The sequence below is a fragment of the Andrena cerasifolii genome, chromosome 14, assembly GCF_050908995.1.
Source record: "Andrena cerasifolii isolate SP2316 chromosome 14, iyAndCera1_principal, whole genome shotgun sequence".
NCBI classification, from domain to species: Eukaryota; Metazoa; Arthropoda; class Insecta; order Hymenoptera; family Andrenidae; genus Andrena; species Andrena cerasifolii.
In genome coordinates, this window is record NC_135131.1 from 10,272,970 (window position 1) to 10,291,727 (window position 18,758).

Genomic DNA, 18,758 nt, shown 5'->3' on the forward strand with positions numbered 1-18,758 from the left:
ACTATATCCCTTCCACCCGCGGGAAAAATTAAGCCACAGGTACCTACAAACGTTACATCTTTACACCCAGAGGCACGCCAAAAAGGAAGTGGCTAAATCTCGGTCGCGGAGGGGTAAAATAACTGCAACCAGAATCGGATGCAACAGCACAGTTTCATCCTTTATTCTATACACACAGTACGATCGCAGCGGTGTTCGTTTGATCCTCCCTCTGCCTCCCAGTGTCTCGAGCTAATTGAGCGCGCGCTCTTCGTAGTCTTTGGGAGCGAGAGATCCTAAGGAATCAGTGAACCGAGACAGCTACTCCGACATCCAAACGATTCTAAGTGTATTAATACTGTTGTTTAAGCGGGACCAGAGGACAGGCTCAGAACATTTTGTTCACGCCGACAGGCATCTTCGGGTGCCACCGTCTAATGTGCCTGTAAACGTTCGAGGATGAGTTGTCCTTCTTATGGCAATAGGGGCACGCGTATCTAGGTATCTGGCCGCATTTGTGCCTGATCAGGTCCCACATCCTCCGGAATCCTGCGTTGCACTTGGGACAGATGTAACTCGAGACCGTGGCCGGTGTCCTCGCGCTCGGCCACCCCAATATCCGTATATCTGAAAGCAATCGGGACCAGTTAGCCCTGGCGCCGAACAGATCGCACCCCGTCACGACGAGATCTACGACAACGCCCGTGACCCTCGGCCACGGGACAATCTAACGATCGCGATAGGTCTAAGCGTAGCCAGAACAGATTCGATTGCCCGCTCGAGGCCACTTTGCACGCTCCGAATCGCAGTAGACTCTCACTCGCGTACCTTTTCTCTTCAAAAGAGTGCCCAGTTTCGGGAGCTGAGGATGAGAGACGGAAATATGGGGGTGGGCTCGTCGAGTGGCCTTGAGCGGCCAGTTGATTTTGCCTCGACTACAAATGCTACGTCGCTGGAGCGGATGCAGTGTAACGATACTGTGTGTCCGCGATGTCTTGGAGATTGTCGTTGTTCGTTTCGTGCAACGTGCGCCGTTGATGCAGCTCGCCACGGAACCTCGTCTAACGACCATGCTTCGCGGCTTAAAATGTAAATCGTCACGGTGGCTGTCGAGCAACGGAGATCTGACGACGTAGAAGCTGGTTTTTTGATTGGTGAGACAATTGAAATCATTTCTGTGTGGTCGACTTCGCCCCCAGCGATGCTTCTCCAGTCGAACGTTTCACGACTTTATTGAGGTACTCTCGTTACATTCGTTTCGCGGCGTGTCGCCCTTAACGCAGTCGATATATTACAATCCGGGCGTGCGCGGCTCGCACGAGAACTATCCGGTGTCTACTCGTAGGAACTGATAACTCTAGAAGAATACTGAAATACGCATATTACGTGTCTAGATCGTCGCACCTCCACTTTATTCGCCAACGTCCTCGCGCAGTTCCATCGGCAACGATACGAAGGGCAGAATCGACTGTACAATTTCGAAAGGTGCCACGACCAATCACGTTCACCCGGACGAAAGGGGGAAACAGAATACTTGTGTGCGATGCTACAGCACCGTATGTACATCGTGGGTCGCAAGCAAGGGTCTGTCCGCATTCCTCGCAGGACTATTCCCCGGACAGCGTTTCAATTTGAAACACCTCGACCGTCGATTTCGCGGGTTCGTTCAGCGAAGATTCCAACCAGCCGTTCAGAGTCCCGTGCGCTGGAAACGCGAACGAAGTGGCGCGACGATAAACGCCGCCTAATGTCCAGAAAGGAAACACGCGAAGAAGACGATGGATCCTAGTTTCTGTGCACGATCACGGGCATCCCGTCGTGCCGCATCCTCACGTGCTTGTAAATGTTCGACGAGCACTTGTCCCTCTTGTTGCAATAAGGACACTTGAATCTCGGCTCTTTGCCGCAGTCGTACTTCATGTGGGTCTTCAGGGTCTTCTTGTACGTGTAGCCGGCGTTACACCTGGGACAGTGGTAGGACATCCTGCCGGTGTGCCAGAACGGTCCCTCTTCCTGCTTCCCGTCCTCCCGCCCTGCCGCGTACTCCATGTTCGCCCTGAGGATCTCCAGCAGGCCGGTGTCGTAGGACGTCAGGGGTCGGCCTACGAACAGGAAAGACGTAGGTCACGATTAGCGGGACGGATGGTCGGGCGAGTGGAGCTGAGCGGAAACGAGAGAAGAGCAACAGAGCAACGAAACGGCTGGAATAATAGTAGGGTGGGTGGAATGGCGAAGAGAAAGCGGGGATGCAATGAAAATTGCCCTGATAGGACCGAGGAACACGTCTATTTTCGTTATCTTGTACACAACTGGTCACACTTTCGACTTGCTCGAAGGGGCAGAACCATGAGGGTCGCACGACGATTCTCGTGCCCGTCTTGTCGCGCTTTCGAACGCGAGAGTCATTGAATGGGATCGACGTCAGGAGATTGCACTCGGCGTTTACGGGGTCCGGTTGGTTCTTCAGGTCGCAAGTGGATCCCCGGCTTAGTAAAGCTTGTATGCCTGGATCCTGCTACCCTTGTGGTACGTCCTGATATGCCTGTAGGTGTTGGACGACTTCCTGTCCCGCTTGCCGCAATAGGGGCACTGAAACCGCGGCTCCTTGCCGCACTCGTACCTGAAATGCGTCAGCATGTTCGCCTTCTTGCTGAACGAGCTGCAGCACTTCGGGCAAAAATACCTCTGAACGTGAACCAGCTTCGACTTGGGCCCGATCCGCGTTTCGGCCGGCAGCTCTGTAAAAAGCAAGCAGATCACGCCACGCGTCAGTGAGAACGTTCACGATGGTCCGGCTCATGCGACATCGCCCAGGGACCACTTGCAACGCGGGATTTGGAAGCGGTGTTAAAGGAGGATGACACCGTGAAACCCCAGGAACAATGGTACGCTGCGACGGTACGAACATCGCCGATAGGGTACAGTGTTCTCTTCGCGTCGAGAGGGACGCGTCGTACTCGCAGATGGAGCCGTGAAAGTTTGTGCTTAATGACGGGACAAGATTTCGGTGGCGAAGTCATGCGAACGAGCTTTATTGTTCCCCATCGGTGACAAGGTTGGTGTGTTAGTTACAAGTCTGTCGTTGCTGCGCAGGAGTAGAACGTGCGGTTACAGGTTGGGACTGTGAACGAGATACGCTGGTTTTGTTTGCTTGGCGCTGGTAAAGCGACGCACAGGTGCACCCTTTGGTAAACGAGAAAGCAATGGAAGTGCGTGAGACACGGATAGCTCGACGATTTCTTCGGGATGGTTAAGAGGATCTTCTGGAAGATTCACCGAGATACGATTCCCCGGTAGATTGCAGGGGTGTCCAGATCTTCTTGCTCCTCGTCTATGCGACTAGGTTCCTAGATCAGACTAGGCAACCTAAACACTCGCTGGGGCTTGAAGAACGGCATCTGCTTGTGGATCCTCCGCACGTGCTTGTAGACGTTCGAGCTGTACTTGGACCCGTAATCGCAGTACGTGCACGTGTACCGAGTTTCCTGAAGTTCGAGATGGCTCTCGTAGTGGCGCATCATGCTCTCGTTGGACAGGAAACTCAGAGCGCAGCGAGGACACCGGAACCAACCGCTCGCGTTTGTCAGCTGCCCACCTGCAATCACGGATTCGATATCAGAATTCAACGGTCTCGCCAGCAAGTCGCTAGTTCCGTTCCACAAATTCACACCCCTCCGGTCTATCTACGGATGACAGAAGTCAATAAATTTCACCCTCGTTCGCTCGATGTTCACTAGACCGCGTGAACAGAAAGCGACAGGGTGCTACAGGAGAATTCTTTATTACTGGGAATCTTCGAAGCAGAATGCTTCCTCATCGTCGAAAGCTCTAGGTCGGCGATCTACACTGTACAATGTGAATATTCGTAGTGTCGAGGGAAGAGTCGATTTATCGGACCTCTTAATAAGAAACCAAACGCGTTCGGGTATATTCGTTGACTCGCACCGCTAGCGAACACGCGACAGCGTGCTTTCAACTGAGTCTCTGGGGTGTAATTAACGACAGACGGCTGTCATCGATTCGAGTTTGTATGATATTCGTACAAACGAAGGAGTGATGCTGCACGAGAGCCTGTAATATATCTGCATGTGCTTCTCCAATGTAATAAGCTCCTGGGAAAGTGAGATTTTATGATTGGACTCGTTGCCATCGCGCCCTGAAAATTGAAACAGCTTGGTCAGTGAAAGCAACCCGGATTCGAGGGTTCAGTATGGGAGTTTCTTTCTTTCTTTCTTTTCCTGTAAAGGTGATTCAGATCGCACACGGTTCGTATACATATTCCTGGGTTAACAGAATCCCTCGGCGTCTGGAGAGGAATAGAGTCATTCTCCTTGTCTATACGGAAGATCGACACTGAATTTCGCGGTATAATCGAGTCAGTATGACGGTGCAGGGAGTGTTAGAGTGTGTCGAACGGTTGGAATAAAAATTCAAATCGTCCTTTCTTATAGTTTCCGATTTTAATGGCTTCCTTCGAATAGGATAACGCAGAACCCACGGTACCATAAAATCCGCGGCGCCTGTTCGGAGCTCGAACGAACCCCGAGCAGAGCCGTCCCCTATCTATCGCAAACTACCATTCCAGAAGCTGCGTCGTTTCACGTGGTACAAAACTCGGATTTCTCACAACTGCCTCAGCGTCCGGAGTCCCGATCTTATGGTACGAATAATAATATTAACAATATCGCTTGCAGGCTGACTATATGCACCACTCGTGTCCTCCACCTATCTCTAGCTGCATCCGACGATTAACATAGATTCTACCAGCACGCGCAGCTTCCCGAAGATCGTCGCAGTCGTGCGAACTGTTCCATTACATTCACTACGATCGATGCGCATCGATTCCATTTAGACTTGCCAGGCTCCTTTCAAGCAGGTCGAAGGATTATCAATCGATCGGTACAAGCTCAAACCTTTCCCACAGCGTAACGCGCTCGGGAATTATTATCATTAAAATTATTATTAAACGACTTTAATGCACGGAAGATAATGGTCGACTAGGGGCGCTGGTACAATGTACAAACGCGCGAGGAGTTCCTCGTCGCTTCTGTATAATCAGAAGATCGGCACGAAGTCGATTGCAAAGCGCTCGGCAATTCCCGCGGTACATCCTCTAAGCGCAATAAATTACTCCGGTGCGGGGCTATGATACAAATGCTCGTCGAGCTTTGGCGAACGCTGCGGGATCGCCAGTCGCGAGAGGGGAATGGGGGATGATCCGGCAGATTGGTATAAAGAGAACCGGAAAGGAGAGCGCGGCGCTGGTACGGCTCTCGTCGCTATCCGGTGCTGGGGCCCGCTCAATAAAGCTTGACGAACCTCAGCTCCATGTTCCTGTGCTTGGCACGAATGTGCCTGTACACGGCCTGGGTGTACTTGCTGCGCATATCGCAGTGGGGACACTTGAAACGGGGAAGATCGACGCACTCGAGCCTGTAGTGGCGGCTCATGCCGCCGGAGGTGTGAAAGGTGCGGGCGCACCTCGGGCACGGAAAGCCGCGCCGGTTCAGGGACGTCTGTAGCCTCAGCATGTGCCGAGAATTTCGCACAACACCGTGGAACTTCCCCAGGACAATCGGTCTAAACTCTGCAAGCAGAAAAAGAGACCAAGATCTATCGTTAGAGAGAAAGAGAGAAAGTGAGAGCGAGAGTAAGAGGTTGAGGCGGAGAGGTAGAAGAAGCGAAGGCAGGATGGATCTTCTCCGAGTGGGTCGTGGACAGGTGTCGCGGTGCTATTTAATCGAGACAGGGGAACGCGATCCACCGGGGACTTATGAACGTTTTGGAAAGCTCGAACGGGACCCGAGAACGCCGCTGGTGATTCTCTATGAACTCTAGCGTGGGCACGACCGCGGAGCGAACGATGGGTGGAAGAATCTCCGCGAGGATCGATCGTTAACGACACATAGGGGGATGATTCGCGCGGGGCTTCGTCAGATGGAATTGGCGTTTTATTGATAGGTATACATTGGCGGGGGTCTGGGCGAGTCCCGTGCTCCGAGCGAGTGGCCTCAGTAGAGCTTGTTCAGGCCGACCTCCTGGCCTGGGTGGATCTTCCTGATGTGGTTGTAGATCGAGTGCGTCCACTTGCTGGTGTGGCCGCAGTAAGGGCACTGATAACGGGGCAGCGTGTCGCACTCGTAGCGATAGTGACGGTACATGGAGTAACTCTGCGAGAAGGACTTGTCGCACTTCGGGCACTCGTGCCTCCGTTTCCCCGAGGACATCTTCCCCAGCTCCACTGCGAGCTCCCGCGAAACTTGCGCTTCCTCCGACGCTTCTCGACGTGCGCGCGGCCGAAACTCTGCAACCAAGATCGTGGTCTCGAGTTAATACAGCCTCGCGGGTGGCTACCGGCGAATTGCAAGTCAAAGTAACTGATTAAACCGGCGGTAAAGCGTGACCGGGCGACTGGGTCGCGGCAGTGATCGAGCTGGATCGCTGTACTAGGCTACATGTCTCGCGATTCCTCTCGCTGTCCAATCGCGAGGATCCCGAGGATCCGCGGCCACGAGGGCCAGGAATGCGTGCCGCGTTCAGTAGAGAAGATTCGTCTTGACTTCGAAGCCAAGGTGAATCTTCCTCACGTGCCTATAGATCGTGGTAGTGTATTTGCTCCGTGTCCCGCAGTAAGGGCAGGCGTATCGAGGCTCCACGCCCACGCACTCGTGGCGAAGGTGCCTCTTCCAAGACTGCTTGTGACTGAACCCTTTGCCGCACACCTGGCAGACGAACCTCTTCGCTGGCCGGCGCTCTGCAACATCTGAAACGAAACATGTCGGAGGACTCGTTAATCTCGTGCACCTTCGCGCGATCCTGCTACTTGGATGGACGCCCCACCCGTCCGAGGGTTGCGATCGTTGCTGCTGAAAAACGGGGGGATGGGATTGAGTGACACGAACGAGGAGTTGGCTCTTGGTCACCTTTATTTTCTCCACAACCATCCAAACTGTCGCCATGTACATCGCAGTCTCTGCTCTTCCCCGCGCTCTCGCTGCTGATTTACTCGAGTGTCTCTTACAACGAAACACAACGAAAGTCTTAGTCTGTACGAAAGTAACAGATGCATCGAAACAGAGGAACCTTCTCCATCCCTCGGTTACTTCTGAAGCACGGTCAACCTCCGCACCGAGTGCAGCACAATAGCGAAAACGACAAGGGAAGTGAATATTGCGAGTCACTCAAGACTGCGTTCCTATATCCACGACACAGATGCACTCGGACACGGGAGGTGTGTTAACGGTGTTCCAGCACCAGTCGTCACACACGCGTGTAGCACACAACCTATGAGAATCTATGCAGTCTCTGTGGAGATTAGATCTTCCCCGGGTACAGCTGGTCCGCGTTCAATAGAGCTTAACGACAGTGACCGGCTCGCTGGGGTGCATGCACCTGATGTGCTGGTACACGTTGGACGTCTTCTTGCTGCAGAGCTCGCAGTAAGGACACTTGTACCTAGGCGCCTTGCCGCACTCGTACCTAAAGTGACCCAACATCGTGTCCCGCCTTCCGTAGCCGTTGTTACACTTAGGACAGTGAAATTTCCCTGTACCCGCGTTGTACAGCACGTCCCGTCCCTTCGCGAACTTTCTCAAGTGATCACCGAGCCTGCCACCTACAAAACATCGTGTCAGAGTCAGGGTACCAGTGATTGCCAGCCGATTCTCGGACAGCATCGCCTCGACAAGCGTGGAGGGCGTGAAATTAGGTGGGGCGGTGGGAAGGGAGTGTGTGTACTTCATGCAGGAAGAAGATAGTAAGCGAGTCTCTTGCGTTCGTTGGCCACGAGGGCATCCAGAATTGCTTTATTGCTGGTAACGACGTTAACCTAACCCATTGACAAACGATACATCGCATGGACCATGGCGGTGCTTGAATCGAACTTGTTGCAAAACTTCCCGTTCCTATCCATGGGATCGTTGGGTTCGTAGCAGCTTCGCCTATTGGCAGATTACCAGGGGAACTCGCATATCGTTCGGCGTATGTACTTGGATCTTTGGCAAGATCTCGTTAAAAAAAGTGGGTCGCATGTACAGCAAACTCACGAGCCTGTTGGCACAGATTCAGAGGACTATCGAAGCTGTGCTCTTCGGATTCCGTTACTAATTCTCAAACTACTAGTCCTCCAGGAACAAACTCGTGAGCCACCGTACGCGAACGTACGGCATCTACTACGCACCGTGTCGACCACTGAACACTCGGCTACTACACCTTAAACTCCCTTAGCTACTCAAACGACATTAGCTTTAACACGATTCGTTAATATCCTCCGAAGAGAACGTTCATTCAACTAACCCAACCGATGTCCCAACACCACCATCAACGCTCGCGATTACCACGCCTACCACAATCTACGAAACTATTATAGAAAACGGTACCCGACCGTGTTAACGTGCCACCCGCCTAACACCCACTTCCTCCGGACAACACTGGCGCGCTATCACAGGTAACTGTCTCGAGAAAGCTGCGCGCCACGTCCGCGAGCTGTTCCCTTCGATACTTGCGTCCATCCTCATCGAAACACATCGAGGCTCGCAACTGAGTAGCGTTCATACGCGATCCACGGCCTCATGATCACTCGTGATTCACGGAACGCCCGAGCGGGCTTGAGCAACGAATTGGATGCGCTTCGACGGGCCGGCCCTCAGAAGAGGGTGTTGCAGATGACTGGCTTGGAGGGATGCTTGTGCCGTATGTGGTCCTGGATGTTGAACTTCTTCTTGCTCAGCTTGCCGCAGTAGGGGCACTCGAAGCGCGGCGGCTTCCCGCAGTCGTACTTGAAGTGAGACGTGACGGCGCTCTTCGTCGTGTACGACTTCCGACACCGCGGACAGGGGAACCGCGCCTTGCACTTCCACGAGCTCCTCTCCGGCTGATTGTCCTCGAGCCAGGGCAACGGCAACATTTGTAGCAACGCTGGAAAAGAAACGGAAGACCGGGGTTAGCTCGAACGGATCGGCGCTGCAGCTATCACTTCGGGGGCTGGAGTTTTCGTTAAGCCGAGAAAGCTTAAGAACTCGGGTCAGTTGGCACAGCGATGCTCTCCCGAATGGGATCATCGAGTGGCGGAGGTTTCTAACGATCGACTTCTAGATGGTGGTTAAAGAGCGGTTCGCCGGAGGACAATGAACTTAGAGGGTTGGAATGTGCGAGGCCAGTGTGGCAACCCCGTTGCGAGAATTAGAGCGACGGCGTTTATGCGAGGTTCTGGGGTTAGGCAGACTCGAATCAAGTTCGTAAGGAGATTCGCTTGGCGAGATGGGTTTCTGTGTCTGAGACTCGGAGATGCTGCTTGCAGGCTGGCACACGCGGAGCACTGTGGCTGCCGTTCGGTTATAGACAAACAAATAAAGCGGTTGCAGGCATCCTCAAGCTGTGTACGGGGACGTGAAGTCGCTGGAGTGGTTCGTTCATACGAGAAAGGACATTGCGAGAATGGACACGGTGAGACGTAGACAAGAGTCCACGATCGATGCTGATCGTTCCCACGCCGACATCCGATTGACCTTCACCGACATTCTATCTGGAAAATGATTCGATAAGTTAGTGAGTCGGTTCGAAGACAGGCGAGGGATCCCTTGATAAGAGACGTCTGAATATCTCCTTTGTAACTAGCGGTCGTTTGGAGTCTGATGATTCACCAATATTGGTGTTCGTTACTTAAGAGAACTGCACTTTTAATTAGCCAGTTGATTGATTGATAAAATGGAAAAGGAATTTTGTACGTAGGGATGAAATAATGGCCCCCTGCGGTGGTATCAGGAAGACACCAAGAGGACCTTCACTTTTCCTCCTTACACGGAGAACACGCCCAAGTATCAGTGCACCATCAGGTCTCCCATGAAGCTACATAGCCTGCAATTTCAACTAGAACATCGGAACACGTATTCGAAAAGCCGCTGCTACATCTAAAGGCCTGAAAGCATGATCCCCAACAGTGGACATGGACGTTTTACCATTAAAGTCGAGTCGCATGAAGTGGAATGAAAGGACGAGGGGTCGGGAGGTCTCAGAACGCAAACACTCATCCTCTTGACGAATCGTCTTTTATTTCCAGAATCAATAAAGCAAAAGTGAAGGGATAATTCGTAAAATAATTAAAGGATAATTCGTCGCGGGGTTCACAGGCGATCCTACTGCTCGTATTGAAGAACAACGACTTCGAGCTTCGAGCCAGGGTGCTTCACGCGTATGTGCTTGTAAACGTTGTTCGACTGCTTGCTTCTCATCTGACAGTAAGGGCACTGGAACCTCGGCGGGCTGCCGCACTCGAACTTGTAGTGGCGCAGCATGTGGTGCAGGTGCTGGTAACTCCTCCCACATTTTGGGCAAGTGAACCTGATATATCGTGCCCTTGTTAACGATCGCACTGTTAAACCTCTGTTAATCACTTCTCGGTTAATTCTTCCACGCGTGATGAGAACCGTACGATTCCTTTGCTTGGTTTCTTAAAAAAAAATCCTAAATTTTGCTATGTTTGCAGTCCAAAGAATAGGATTCCCCCCTTAAGAATTTCCAAAGTTAACTTTCTCTCGAAGACGAACCCTTACACCATCGACTTCCCTTTCCACAAAAAATCACCCTCCATCTGCTACTACTGCACCTCGTAGGGGGTGTAAAATCACATGGAAGGTGTGATGTAAAAAAAAAGAAGGTGTCTGTCTTCGCACTTATTGTTAGTGCATCATGCCCCCGTGCAAATCCTCGGGCAATTTAAGTGACCGTGTGGTAAGCGCGGAAGCAAGGGGTGACGCAGAGTCCAACGTTGCATTCAGGACAATAGTATCTTGTCTCTTTACGGACACGTTTCCCGTTCTCGGATGTCTTCCTGCAGCATCGAGCGCACTGTCTCGTGGGATTCGCCCTTTTCCCCGTCGGCGGTATTCTCTCTGGGAAATGTCTCTCGGTCAGACGTCGAGGTGCAGCGGTGGTCATGGCCACGCGAGCAGAGTCCACGTTCGCAGGGAAGGTGCGATACTTCACCTCCGTCCTGCAATGCAAATGTGTATTTCGTTCGAAAGACGACGCAGAATGCCTGTGAAAAGGCGCGAGTCGACGCGTGGAACAGGGGTGTCTCCGGAGAATCGTACCGAACGGGGCAGCATTGCAAAGTGACCAGGGAAGATGTAACCGAGAAGTGATTAACGTTCGTTCGCACTAGTGGCAGCAACGAAGCTTCCGTGGTTGTGCGAATTAGCAACTGACCTGTCGTTATTGTCCTTTCCGGGTTGCGCGTCCGGTGGAACATGACACTGTTGCACCACTTGGGCCGCGGACATGGTAAATGGGAAGCCCATCGACGGAGGAAAATACATTGCACCTGCAATCAGAAGAATAGCATCGTGACGGGGCGTAGTTTCTCGACAGCGTCGCAGAGTCATTAAGGCCGGATGAGATGAACGAGCAAGCGAGTGCTCGTTGCGGTTGCACGGAGGAGCGACGCGTAAAACGGGGGTGAAATTCAATTCCGCGAGTTGGTGTTGGGAGTGGAGAAGGTGCTTCGGTGCCTCGAATAAGCGAGCTTTATTACACATCTCCTGCGTACAGCTGAACAGTTTTCCAAGGCCAGTGGGGCTCGGCGTGGCTACAGAGGAGGCACGAGTATCGAGTACCGGTGGAGGACTTGCTTCACCTCTGCCCCTTGAAACTTGCTACTCGTCTATTCGCGCGTTGACCGCGTGTATCACTGGGCTGAATGTCCGTGGCAGTGATCGAGGGAGTTACTCTCATAATCGTGCGTGATTCGGTTAATTCTTTCGCGCGTACAACTGTCTGTTAGTGGTGACGTCGGTGAGGAAGACGCGCATGCCTCGGTGCTTGGTCCTGATGTGCCTGTACACGTTCGAAATCTCCTTCGAGTGCATGTCGCAGTACGGGCACTTGAACCTCGGCCCCTGGCCGCAGCCGTAGCGCACGTGCCTACGGAGGTTCGTTTCCCTCGTGAATCCGCTCGGGCAGTTCGGGCAGCAGAACCTCTTCGACCTGTTCCGCCAGACGCCGAACCCGCGGCAAACTGCAACAGAAAACGCAGAGGGATACTTGCGCACGGTCCACGATAACGGCGGCTAGACACAAAGATCGACGGCGACAGAGATTCGTGCAACTACGACAATCCTCGCGGAGCAGGCTCGGTCTTCGGTGCTCAACGAAGTCACTTAGGAGGAGCTATGGCTACCAGGCGGGCGCCAAGTTCCCGTGGTAGGTGCTACCAAGTTTCCTCAGCATTCGCGCTCAAACCTCTGACGAAGTTAGGTACGATCTTGGGGAAACGTTGGGATATCCTTCCACCAAAACAGGGTGCATACCTGAGTGCCTTGAATGGCAAGGTTTAGTAGCCTGTTGAATTAAGATCGATTCGAGCAAAAGTGATCGAGGTTCGATGTTGGGAGCAGAACAGTTGGAACGAAAGGAATTGGCTGAGCACTTGTGCAGTTTGAATTAGATACTTGGAATCGAGGGAAGGTGTTGTCGAATATCAGGCGAGGGATGTGAAACGCTGAGCGAGCTTGATCAACCAGTTGCTTTCGTTCCAACTGCAGCGAGACGCCTGTAAGAAAATCAGCGACGGTGAAACTGTATGGGTTACAAGAGAGCAATGGTCTCGATTTCCACGGATGAATCTATGCGCTTGGATAGGCCGGGTTACTCGCGTGAATCCAAACGCGTAAACTCATGCACGAGCGCCACGACCATCACTGTCCTCGCACGCCATAGGTGCAGGATAGTGAGAGGATTGAAGAAACGCGACGTCCGCCACTTCTGTTTTTTTTTTTTTGGTTCTAAGGTACACTTTACTCGTTGCAAGCCCAACCGCTCGTACAGATAGCCCTGGTCAATGGTCTCAGAGAATTGTTTTGTTGTCCTGCGTCGGGGTATCTTTCGGAAAGTAGGTTCTCCGGTTCTCCACGTCGATCGCGTACACGGTGTGGCACTCGTGAAGGCGTTTCACGTGCTTGTACGTGTCCGACGGGTATCGGGACTTATAGGGACAATAGGGGCACTTGTAGCGTGGCTCCTTCCCGTTGCATGCGCTGACTATGTGACGTTTCAGGTGGACTTTCGTCGAGTAATTGTGCGGACAGTTCAAACACTGATACGGTTTCGTGCTCCACGGGCAGTAGTTGTACCAATCGTTGTAGTATCCTGGAACAGATCGGAACGGTCGTGTTTTCTTTACGTAAACGTCACACGCTGGTGCTACGGTTAATCGTCCTTAACTAGCTCTGTTTCGGCCCTCTGTGCCGGGGCGATAGCTCGAGAAAGAGAGGATAGTCAAACGGTACAATGGATTCTGCGAAATGAGCGTGCTGGGATAAATACAAATTGCGTTTATTGATTCGTACACCTCGTCGCCATACACAGGCTCCGTGGAATCACACGGCGCAACAATTCCAACACCGCTCGCGTCTAGCATCCCGCGTGACGTCTCGACGCGCGGCGCGATCAGGTCGACATCCTCGACACCGGTAATACTGGCTAATATTTCGCGATAATGTACAAAATTCGAGTTGAGGGGAACGAGATGGGGGAACTCTCAGAATCTACATCGACGCAGCGGAGCGGATCAGAACCAATTCTCCACTTTGAACACCGTCGACGTGTTCTCGCTGGGCATGCCATGGATATCGATGGCGAATACTCTGCACGCCGTGTGCTTCCGTCTCACGTGGGCGTATATGTCCGACGTCTTTTTACTCCTTTGCAGGCAGTAGGGACACTGAAAACGCGGCTCCTGCCTGCACTCGTACTTCAAGTGCCTCGTGAGACTCGGCTTCTGGCCGAACCCGCTCGGGCAGTTCGGGCATGGGAACTTCTTGTCCTTGCTAACCGAGGCCGGCCTGCAGGAACCTAGAAGGGGAAAAAGTCGACGTTAAGCCAAACGAAAAACGGAGGCGTCGATCACTGGCTCCCCTCCGTCCCTGCCTTACGAACGGGGGACGCGTCGGTCTCTCTACTCTCGCCAACCGACATCGCTCTCAATGCAGGCCGGGTGCGGTTAATTTCGCTTCTAGATTCCCGAGAGGTGTTCGACCGCGGGTCGTTGTTAGTGCCTACGTTAATAGCCCGCGTGGATGCGATACCCCCGAAGCCCAGAGAGCAAACAACAAGTGCGGAATACATGCGAAGCTCGAGTCGCGTGTTGGTTGAGTGAGAGGGGTGGTTACGGGTTTCGGGCCGGGCGGTTTCGTTACTGGTACATACTCTGCCTTGTTACGGGGTATAGATTTACAATAGGCCGACTAGACTCGCAAGCCAGCGTGACGGACAGTGTGCTTGAACGTCGCTAATGAAATTACAGTGGCAAACGGAGGCTGGGGCAACGACGAGAGGCTCGGACGCCACTTGGCCCCGTTCTTCGCTCACCGAAGAACCTCCCACGACCGGAACATATCGATCACGTAGACGTCGTGGTTCTGATGCTTGCTCTTGATGTGCTTCCGTATGTCCGCCTTCACCTTGCACACGTACTCGCAGTAAGGGCACTTGAATCTCGGCTGCTGGCCGCACTGGTAGCGCAGGTGGCTGGTCAGGTTCCTCTTCCACGCGAACACGCTGCGGCAGTTGGGGTTCGGGCAGGCGAACTTGCTGGGCTTCGTGAACCAGTTGGTCCGCCGGTGGCTGCTCCACTCTTTGCACCCTGAAAAACAACGTGCCGTTCGCGATCAGTGGTACCGGGGGCTGGCCACGCGACTTAAACCGCCAGTCATTCGCCAACATCTCCTAACTAACGCGTGGGGATAGAACGAGGGATATCTTGGGGGCAGACTCGGTCGAATTTTCAATGTTTATTGCGGCAGGCGCGACGCGCGAATCGGTTGTACATTCCAGGAGGGTTGGTTCCTCTAACGAAATGGGAGGGAAGGCTGCTGGAACAGACTGACGACATAGATGCGTCTGTTCTTGTGCTTGCGCGCAAGGTGTTTGTTCACGTTGCTTTTCAATTTGCCAATGTAATCGCAGTAGGGACATTTAAACTGGGGGGGACGGCCACACTCGTATCGCAGATGCCTGCTGAGACTTCCCTTCCAGTTGAAAGTCCGACCGCAGCCCCTATTAGGACACGCGAATTTCGACTGCCGCGCACTTTCCACCGAGGACGGTGTCTCGATCGACCTGAACGGCCCACCGGCACCTGCAATCAAAGGGAACCGGTAAAAGATCCTGAAACGGGCGCGGCCGGGGTGAGATGCGCTTCTCTAACGTCGCATGTCCGTCAGCCACTGTTTTACGAAAGCGAAACTGCTCCTTGAAACAGAAACGCTAGCTCCGGCGACGAGACGCTTGGATAAGACTGGTATGGCAAGACAAACACGCAGAGTTGATTCGAAAGAGGCTGAGCAGTGTTTCTCCCAGGTACCAGTCAACAAAGAGCCTCGTCCGAGGTTGCTGCTCGATTCCGATCGACTCGGCAGTAAATGGCGGCTGCATTACTCTCGAGAAATAGGGAAAAGTGTGTTTTATTTGCGATGAAGTACAAGTGTCGAGGTTGATAGTAGCAGGTTAATCAATTAGAATATCCAGGATCAGTTGGTGAGCAGCTCGAGGACGTAGATCGCCAGGCCCTGGTGCTTCCTGGCGATGTGCTTCTTCACGTCCCCCTTCACCTTGCAACGATAGGGGCAGTAGGGGCACTTGAACCGCGGCTCGTGGCCGCAATCGTATTTCAGGTGTCTGTTCAGGTTCCCCTTCCAATTGAAGGGCCTCGCGCAATTCGGGTTCGGGCAGACGTACATCCCCGGTTTCAGTGCCCTGAACCGCTGCGGATTTCTGCGCCTAGGGTAATTGTTAGCGTAATACCACTTCCGCTGGCTACCTGCAACAAACGAAGAGACGAGATTGTCTCGTGGCGATGAAAATCGCTTGGTTCCACGCTGCTCCGCTCTCCTCGCTACCAAATGAACGCAGGGGGTTCAGATTCCGTTAAGGGGAAGGTTAGAAAGTTTCTAAAAATTGTATTTTATTGGCATCGGTACATCCCCCTGACAGACACAGCTCCCTTATCCTACGTGTCAACCCCTCGCGCACCAACGACCGTCCAAAGTCGCGGTTAAAATAGAAAGAAATGGGTGCGGGTGCTTCTAACAGCGATCTATCAACGGGATAGGTGGATTCAGTACGCAAGGAGCCGACCAGTCAAATCTCAGTCGACAGAGACACTGCCAGCTTCCGTCGGGCATACAAATGCAGAGAAGATTTATTAATTAAACGTTTCAAGAATTCATTCAGGCACGTGGTTCTCCAGATGCAAAGGCATCTTGTCCACGCAGGGATGTGGAAGCTTTCCGTTCGTGGGGGAAGAGGAAGCTTTCGCTCGTTGAAATGTTATTATTCCCGGGGGGTCGACTCTAAGTGTCGATCACGAAGACGGTGCAGTCCTTGTGCATCCTGTTGATGTGCCTGAGTATGTTGGACTTCCACTTGCCGCGGTAGTAGCAGTAGGGGCACTTGAACCGCGGCTCCATGCCGCATTCGTTCCGCAGGTGCCTCTTCAGGGTGCACTGCCACACGAAAACGCTGGGACAGTTCGGGCAGGGGAACTTCTTGAACTGTTGCCCGGTGAACCGTCTCCGTCGCTTCTTGCAGCGCTCGTTCATAAGGCGGTGGTAATCTGAAAGCAGAATTCGTGGCTCGATATTATCTCAATGAATCGGAGATGCCTCTAGCCACGACTCACGATGAATTCAAGTTAGAACATACACGTGTCCATGGATTGGTTAGTGATTGCAGGTACCCCGAGCAGCGTCTCGAGTAAACGGATCAGCGGATGAGAGATGTATTGTGACTGGAGTCTCGGAAAGAGGTCTCGAGTCAGTATGCGTACACTTGCAAGAAGAACGATCGTGGGATGAGGACTTTGGGGCACCATTTATTGCGTATTTGTTCGATAAATGAAGCGGATAATGGGGGATACATATAGACGCGAGTTCCTCCGGCAAAGGGTTGCATCTGCCTTTATTTCCAAGACTTCTGAGCTTCGCAGGACTCAGAGTGTTTTAGTAACAGTGGTTCCCTTCTTCTGGAAGAGTACGCAAAGTGTCTTTGATCGTGTTCGCCGACTTAGAAGCTGCCTGAGAGCTTGCGTTCAGTTGGGCTTGTTGACACAGTGCCTGACGACGTCCATGGCGAAAACCTCGCGCTTCTTGTGGGCGGTGCGGACGTGCCTGTAGACGTTACTGCGAAGCTTGCAGCGGTACCAGCAGTAAGGGCACTTGAACCGTGGATTCTGACCGCAGGAGTAGAGCAGGTGCCTGTTCAGGCTGTTCTTCCTCTTGAAGGTGCGATTGCACGTTGGACAGGGATGGTGTACGTCCATGATCTCGTACTGACGTGGTAAGTGCGTCAGGTGAACGTATGCACCTGTGAACGAGAGAAACAGATTGCCTGGGGTTAATAGCGTGCTCCAGCTTCCTGCAACAACGTGGCGCGACAACACCAACGGAACGCGCAACGCTCCTATAATTCCCAGCGCTTCGAGCTCGCCAAATCCAGCCTGGATCGATTACCTGAAAGCGTAATTGCAACCGGTTGGCTACTCTTGCAGATTCTTTCTGAAGAGTTCGCCCGACGAACACACCCGAATGAAAGCAGCAGACCCTTTGGATTTCTTTACTCGTGAATCACTCATAGAAGTAGCTATGGGCGAAGCTGTCATCGCTGTCGGAGCCTCGATGCTTCTTGGTGGAAATGATCGAAAGGTGGACTAGATTCTGGAAAAGAAGGAAAACCTTCTGGTCAAACAACGAAGGAAATCCAAGGTCTCTGGGAAATTGAAAGGGCGGTGTGGCTGCACCTGCGAGAGAACGGTAACAACTCTATGGATGTCGTAGAAAAACATTGAAAACTCTTCGTTTAATCAGTGCACTCTCTGCTCCGTGGAGGTAAAGCGAAACTGGACACGCAGACACAGAGAAGAGAAACAGGAACTCTGGGCAGAATGTGAGCCTGGAGAAGCTTGAAATAAAGTAAAAGGGTGTGGTAAATGCGTCTTCTTTATTCACAGTCTTTGAAGGGCGAGTACAATTCCCGAAGGACGACGAAGGTAGCTCTCGGACACGTTGCGACCGAGATTGAAAACCTGTGAACTGTACACTACATTGCAGTAAAATTGTTCACTGTAATGCCTGGTCTTCATAAGTGTAGGAATAGGTTTAGTAATTCCTACGTGTTTCGGAAGCCACGGAAAAAGAGAGCCGCGTGTTGATCAGTCGCGTTTGCCAGCACGGCTAACGCCGACTCTCCGCGGTCTCTTAGTCCAGGCTCCATCTTATTACAGGGGTTCCTGATCCCACGCAAGGAAACTTATACGAGGGGTTTGCCGAATCGTTCGAAGAACACCTAGAAAGAGAAACATGCATCGATCGGTTGAGTCTAATCTAAGTTACACCCGCTGGAAGTGGACACCGTATTTAGTATAAACAGTAGTCACAGATTCGTATAGTGCACGGCCACAGTAGCGATAAAAATAAGTAGAAAAGTATTGGTAGAAGTGGCCACCGTTCGCCTATTCCCCCTTAACAGAGAATGTAACAGAAATCTGTCACAAGCCGGGAAATATCGACTCTCCATCCCCGAGGTGTTCAAATACCAACACTTTTCCCCTCATTCTGACGAACGCTACTAGCGCGAACACTTCGCGCCACGAACTCTCCAGCGTTTTACACAGAAGGTGGACACGTAAGGACGACACGGAGGTGCCTCGGTGTTCTTAAGTAACCTTCTTGTGGGCCATCTTTAGGATGTCGATGGCGTACACCTGGCAGTTCTTGTGCCTTCTCCGA

At 52.5% G+C, this 18,758-nt stretch overlaps 4 protein-coding genes across 11 annotated transcripts in view; all 4 read right to left on the bottom strand.

Annotated features, from left to right (window-relative positions):
- Positions 1-18,758, bottom strand: part of LOC143376352 (uncharacterized) — a 106,328-nt gene that overhangs the window by 32,285 nt on the left and 55,285 nt on the right. Inside the window, exons 7-8 of one of the 8 annotated variants that reach the window (XM_076826590.1) lie at positions 14,344-14,617; positions 12,737-13,122 (exon numbers count right to left, since the gene is read on the bottom strand). The exons of 6 other annotated variants lie outside the window; for them this stretch is intronic. In XM_076826590.1, the coding sequence (XP_076682705.1) occupies positions 12,960-13,122; positions 14,344-14,617 (437 nt within the window). In that variant the 3' untranslated portion in view covers positions 12,737-12,959. Of the gene's footprint in view, positions 1-12,736; positions 13,123-13,702; positions 13,828-14,343; positions 14,618-18,758 lie in introns of those variants that run through there. One more of the 8 variants, XM_076826591.1, reaches the window with a different exon arrangement.
- LOC143376378 (uncharacterized) lies at positions 83-1,051 on the bottom strand. Its single transcript, XM_076826639.1, has 2 exons — positions 808-1,051; positions 83-606 (listed from the first exon to the last, which is right to left on the bottom strand). Exons 1-2 carry the CDS (start codon positions 1,049-1,051, stop codon positions 368-370), a joined length of 483 nt encoding a protein of 160 aa, XP_076682754.1. The 3' UTR covers positions 83-367.
- LOC143376387 (zinc finger X-chromosomal protein-like) lies at positions 1,760-2,412 on the bottom strand. The gene is made up of 2 exons (XM_076826651.1): positions 2,297-2,412; positions 1,760-2,081 (listed from the first exon to the last, which is right to left on the bottom strand). Exons 1-2 carry the CDS (start codon positions 2,325-2,327, stop codon positions 1,765-1,767), a joined length of 348 nt encoding a protein of 115 aa, XP_076682766.1. The 5' UTR covers positions 2,328-2,412; the 3' UTR covers positions 1,760-1,764.
- Positions 16,596-18,690, bottom strand: LOC143376396 (longitudinals lacking protein, isoforms A/B/D/L-like). Its single transcript, XM_076826661.1, has 2 exons — positions 17,484-18,690; positions 16,596-17,337 (listed from the first exon to the last, which is right to left on the bottom strand). The coding sequence occupies exon 2, from the start codon at positions 17,291-17,293 to the stop codon at positions 17,063-17,065; it is 231 nt and encodes a 76-aa protein (XP_076682776.1). The 5' UTR covers positions 17,294-17,337; positions 17,484-18,690; the 3' UTR covers positions 16,596-17,062.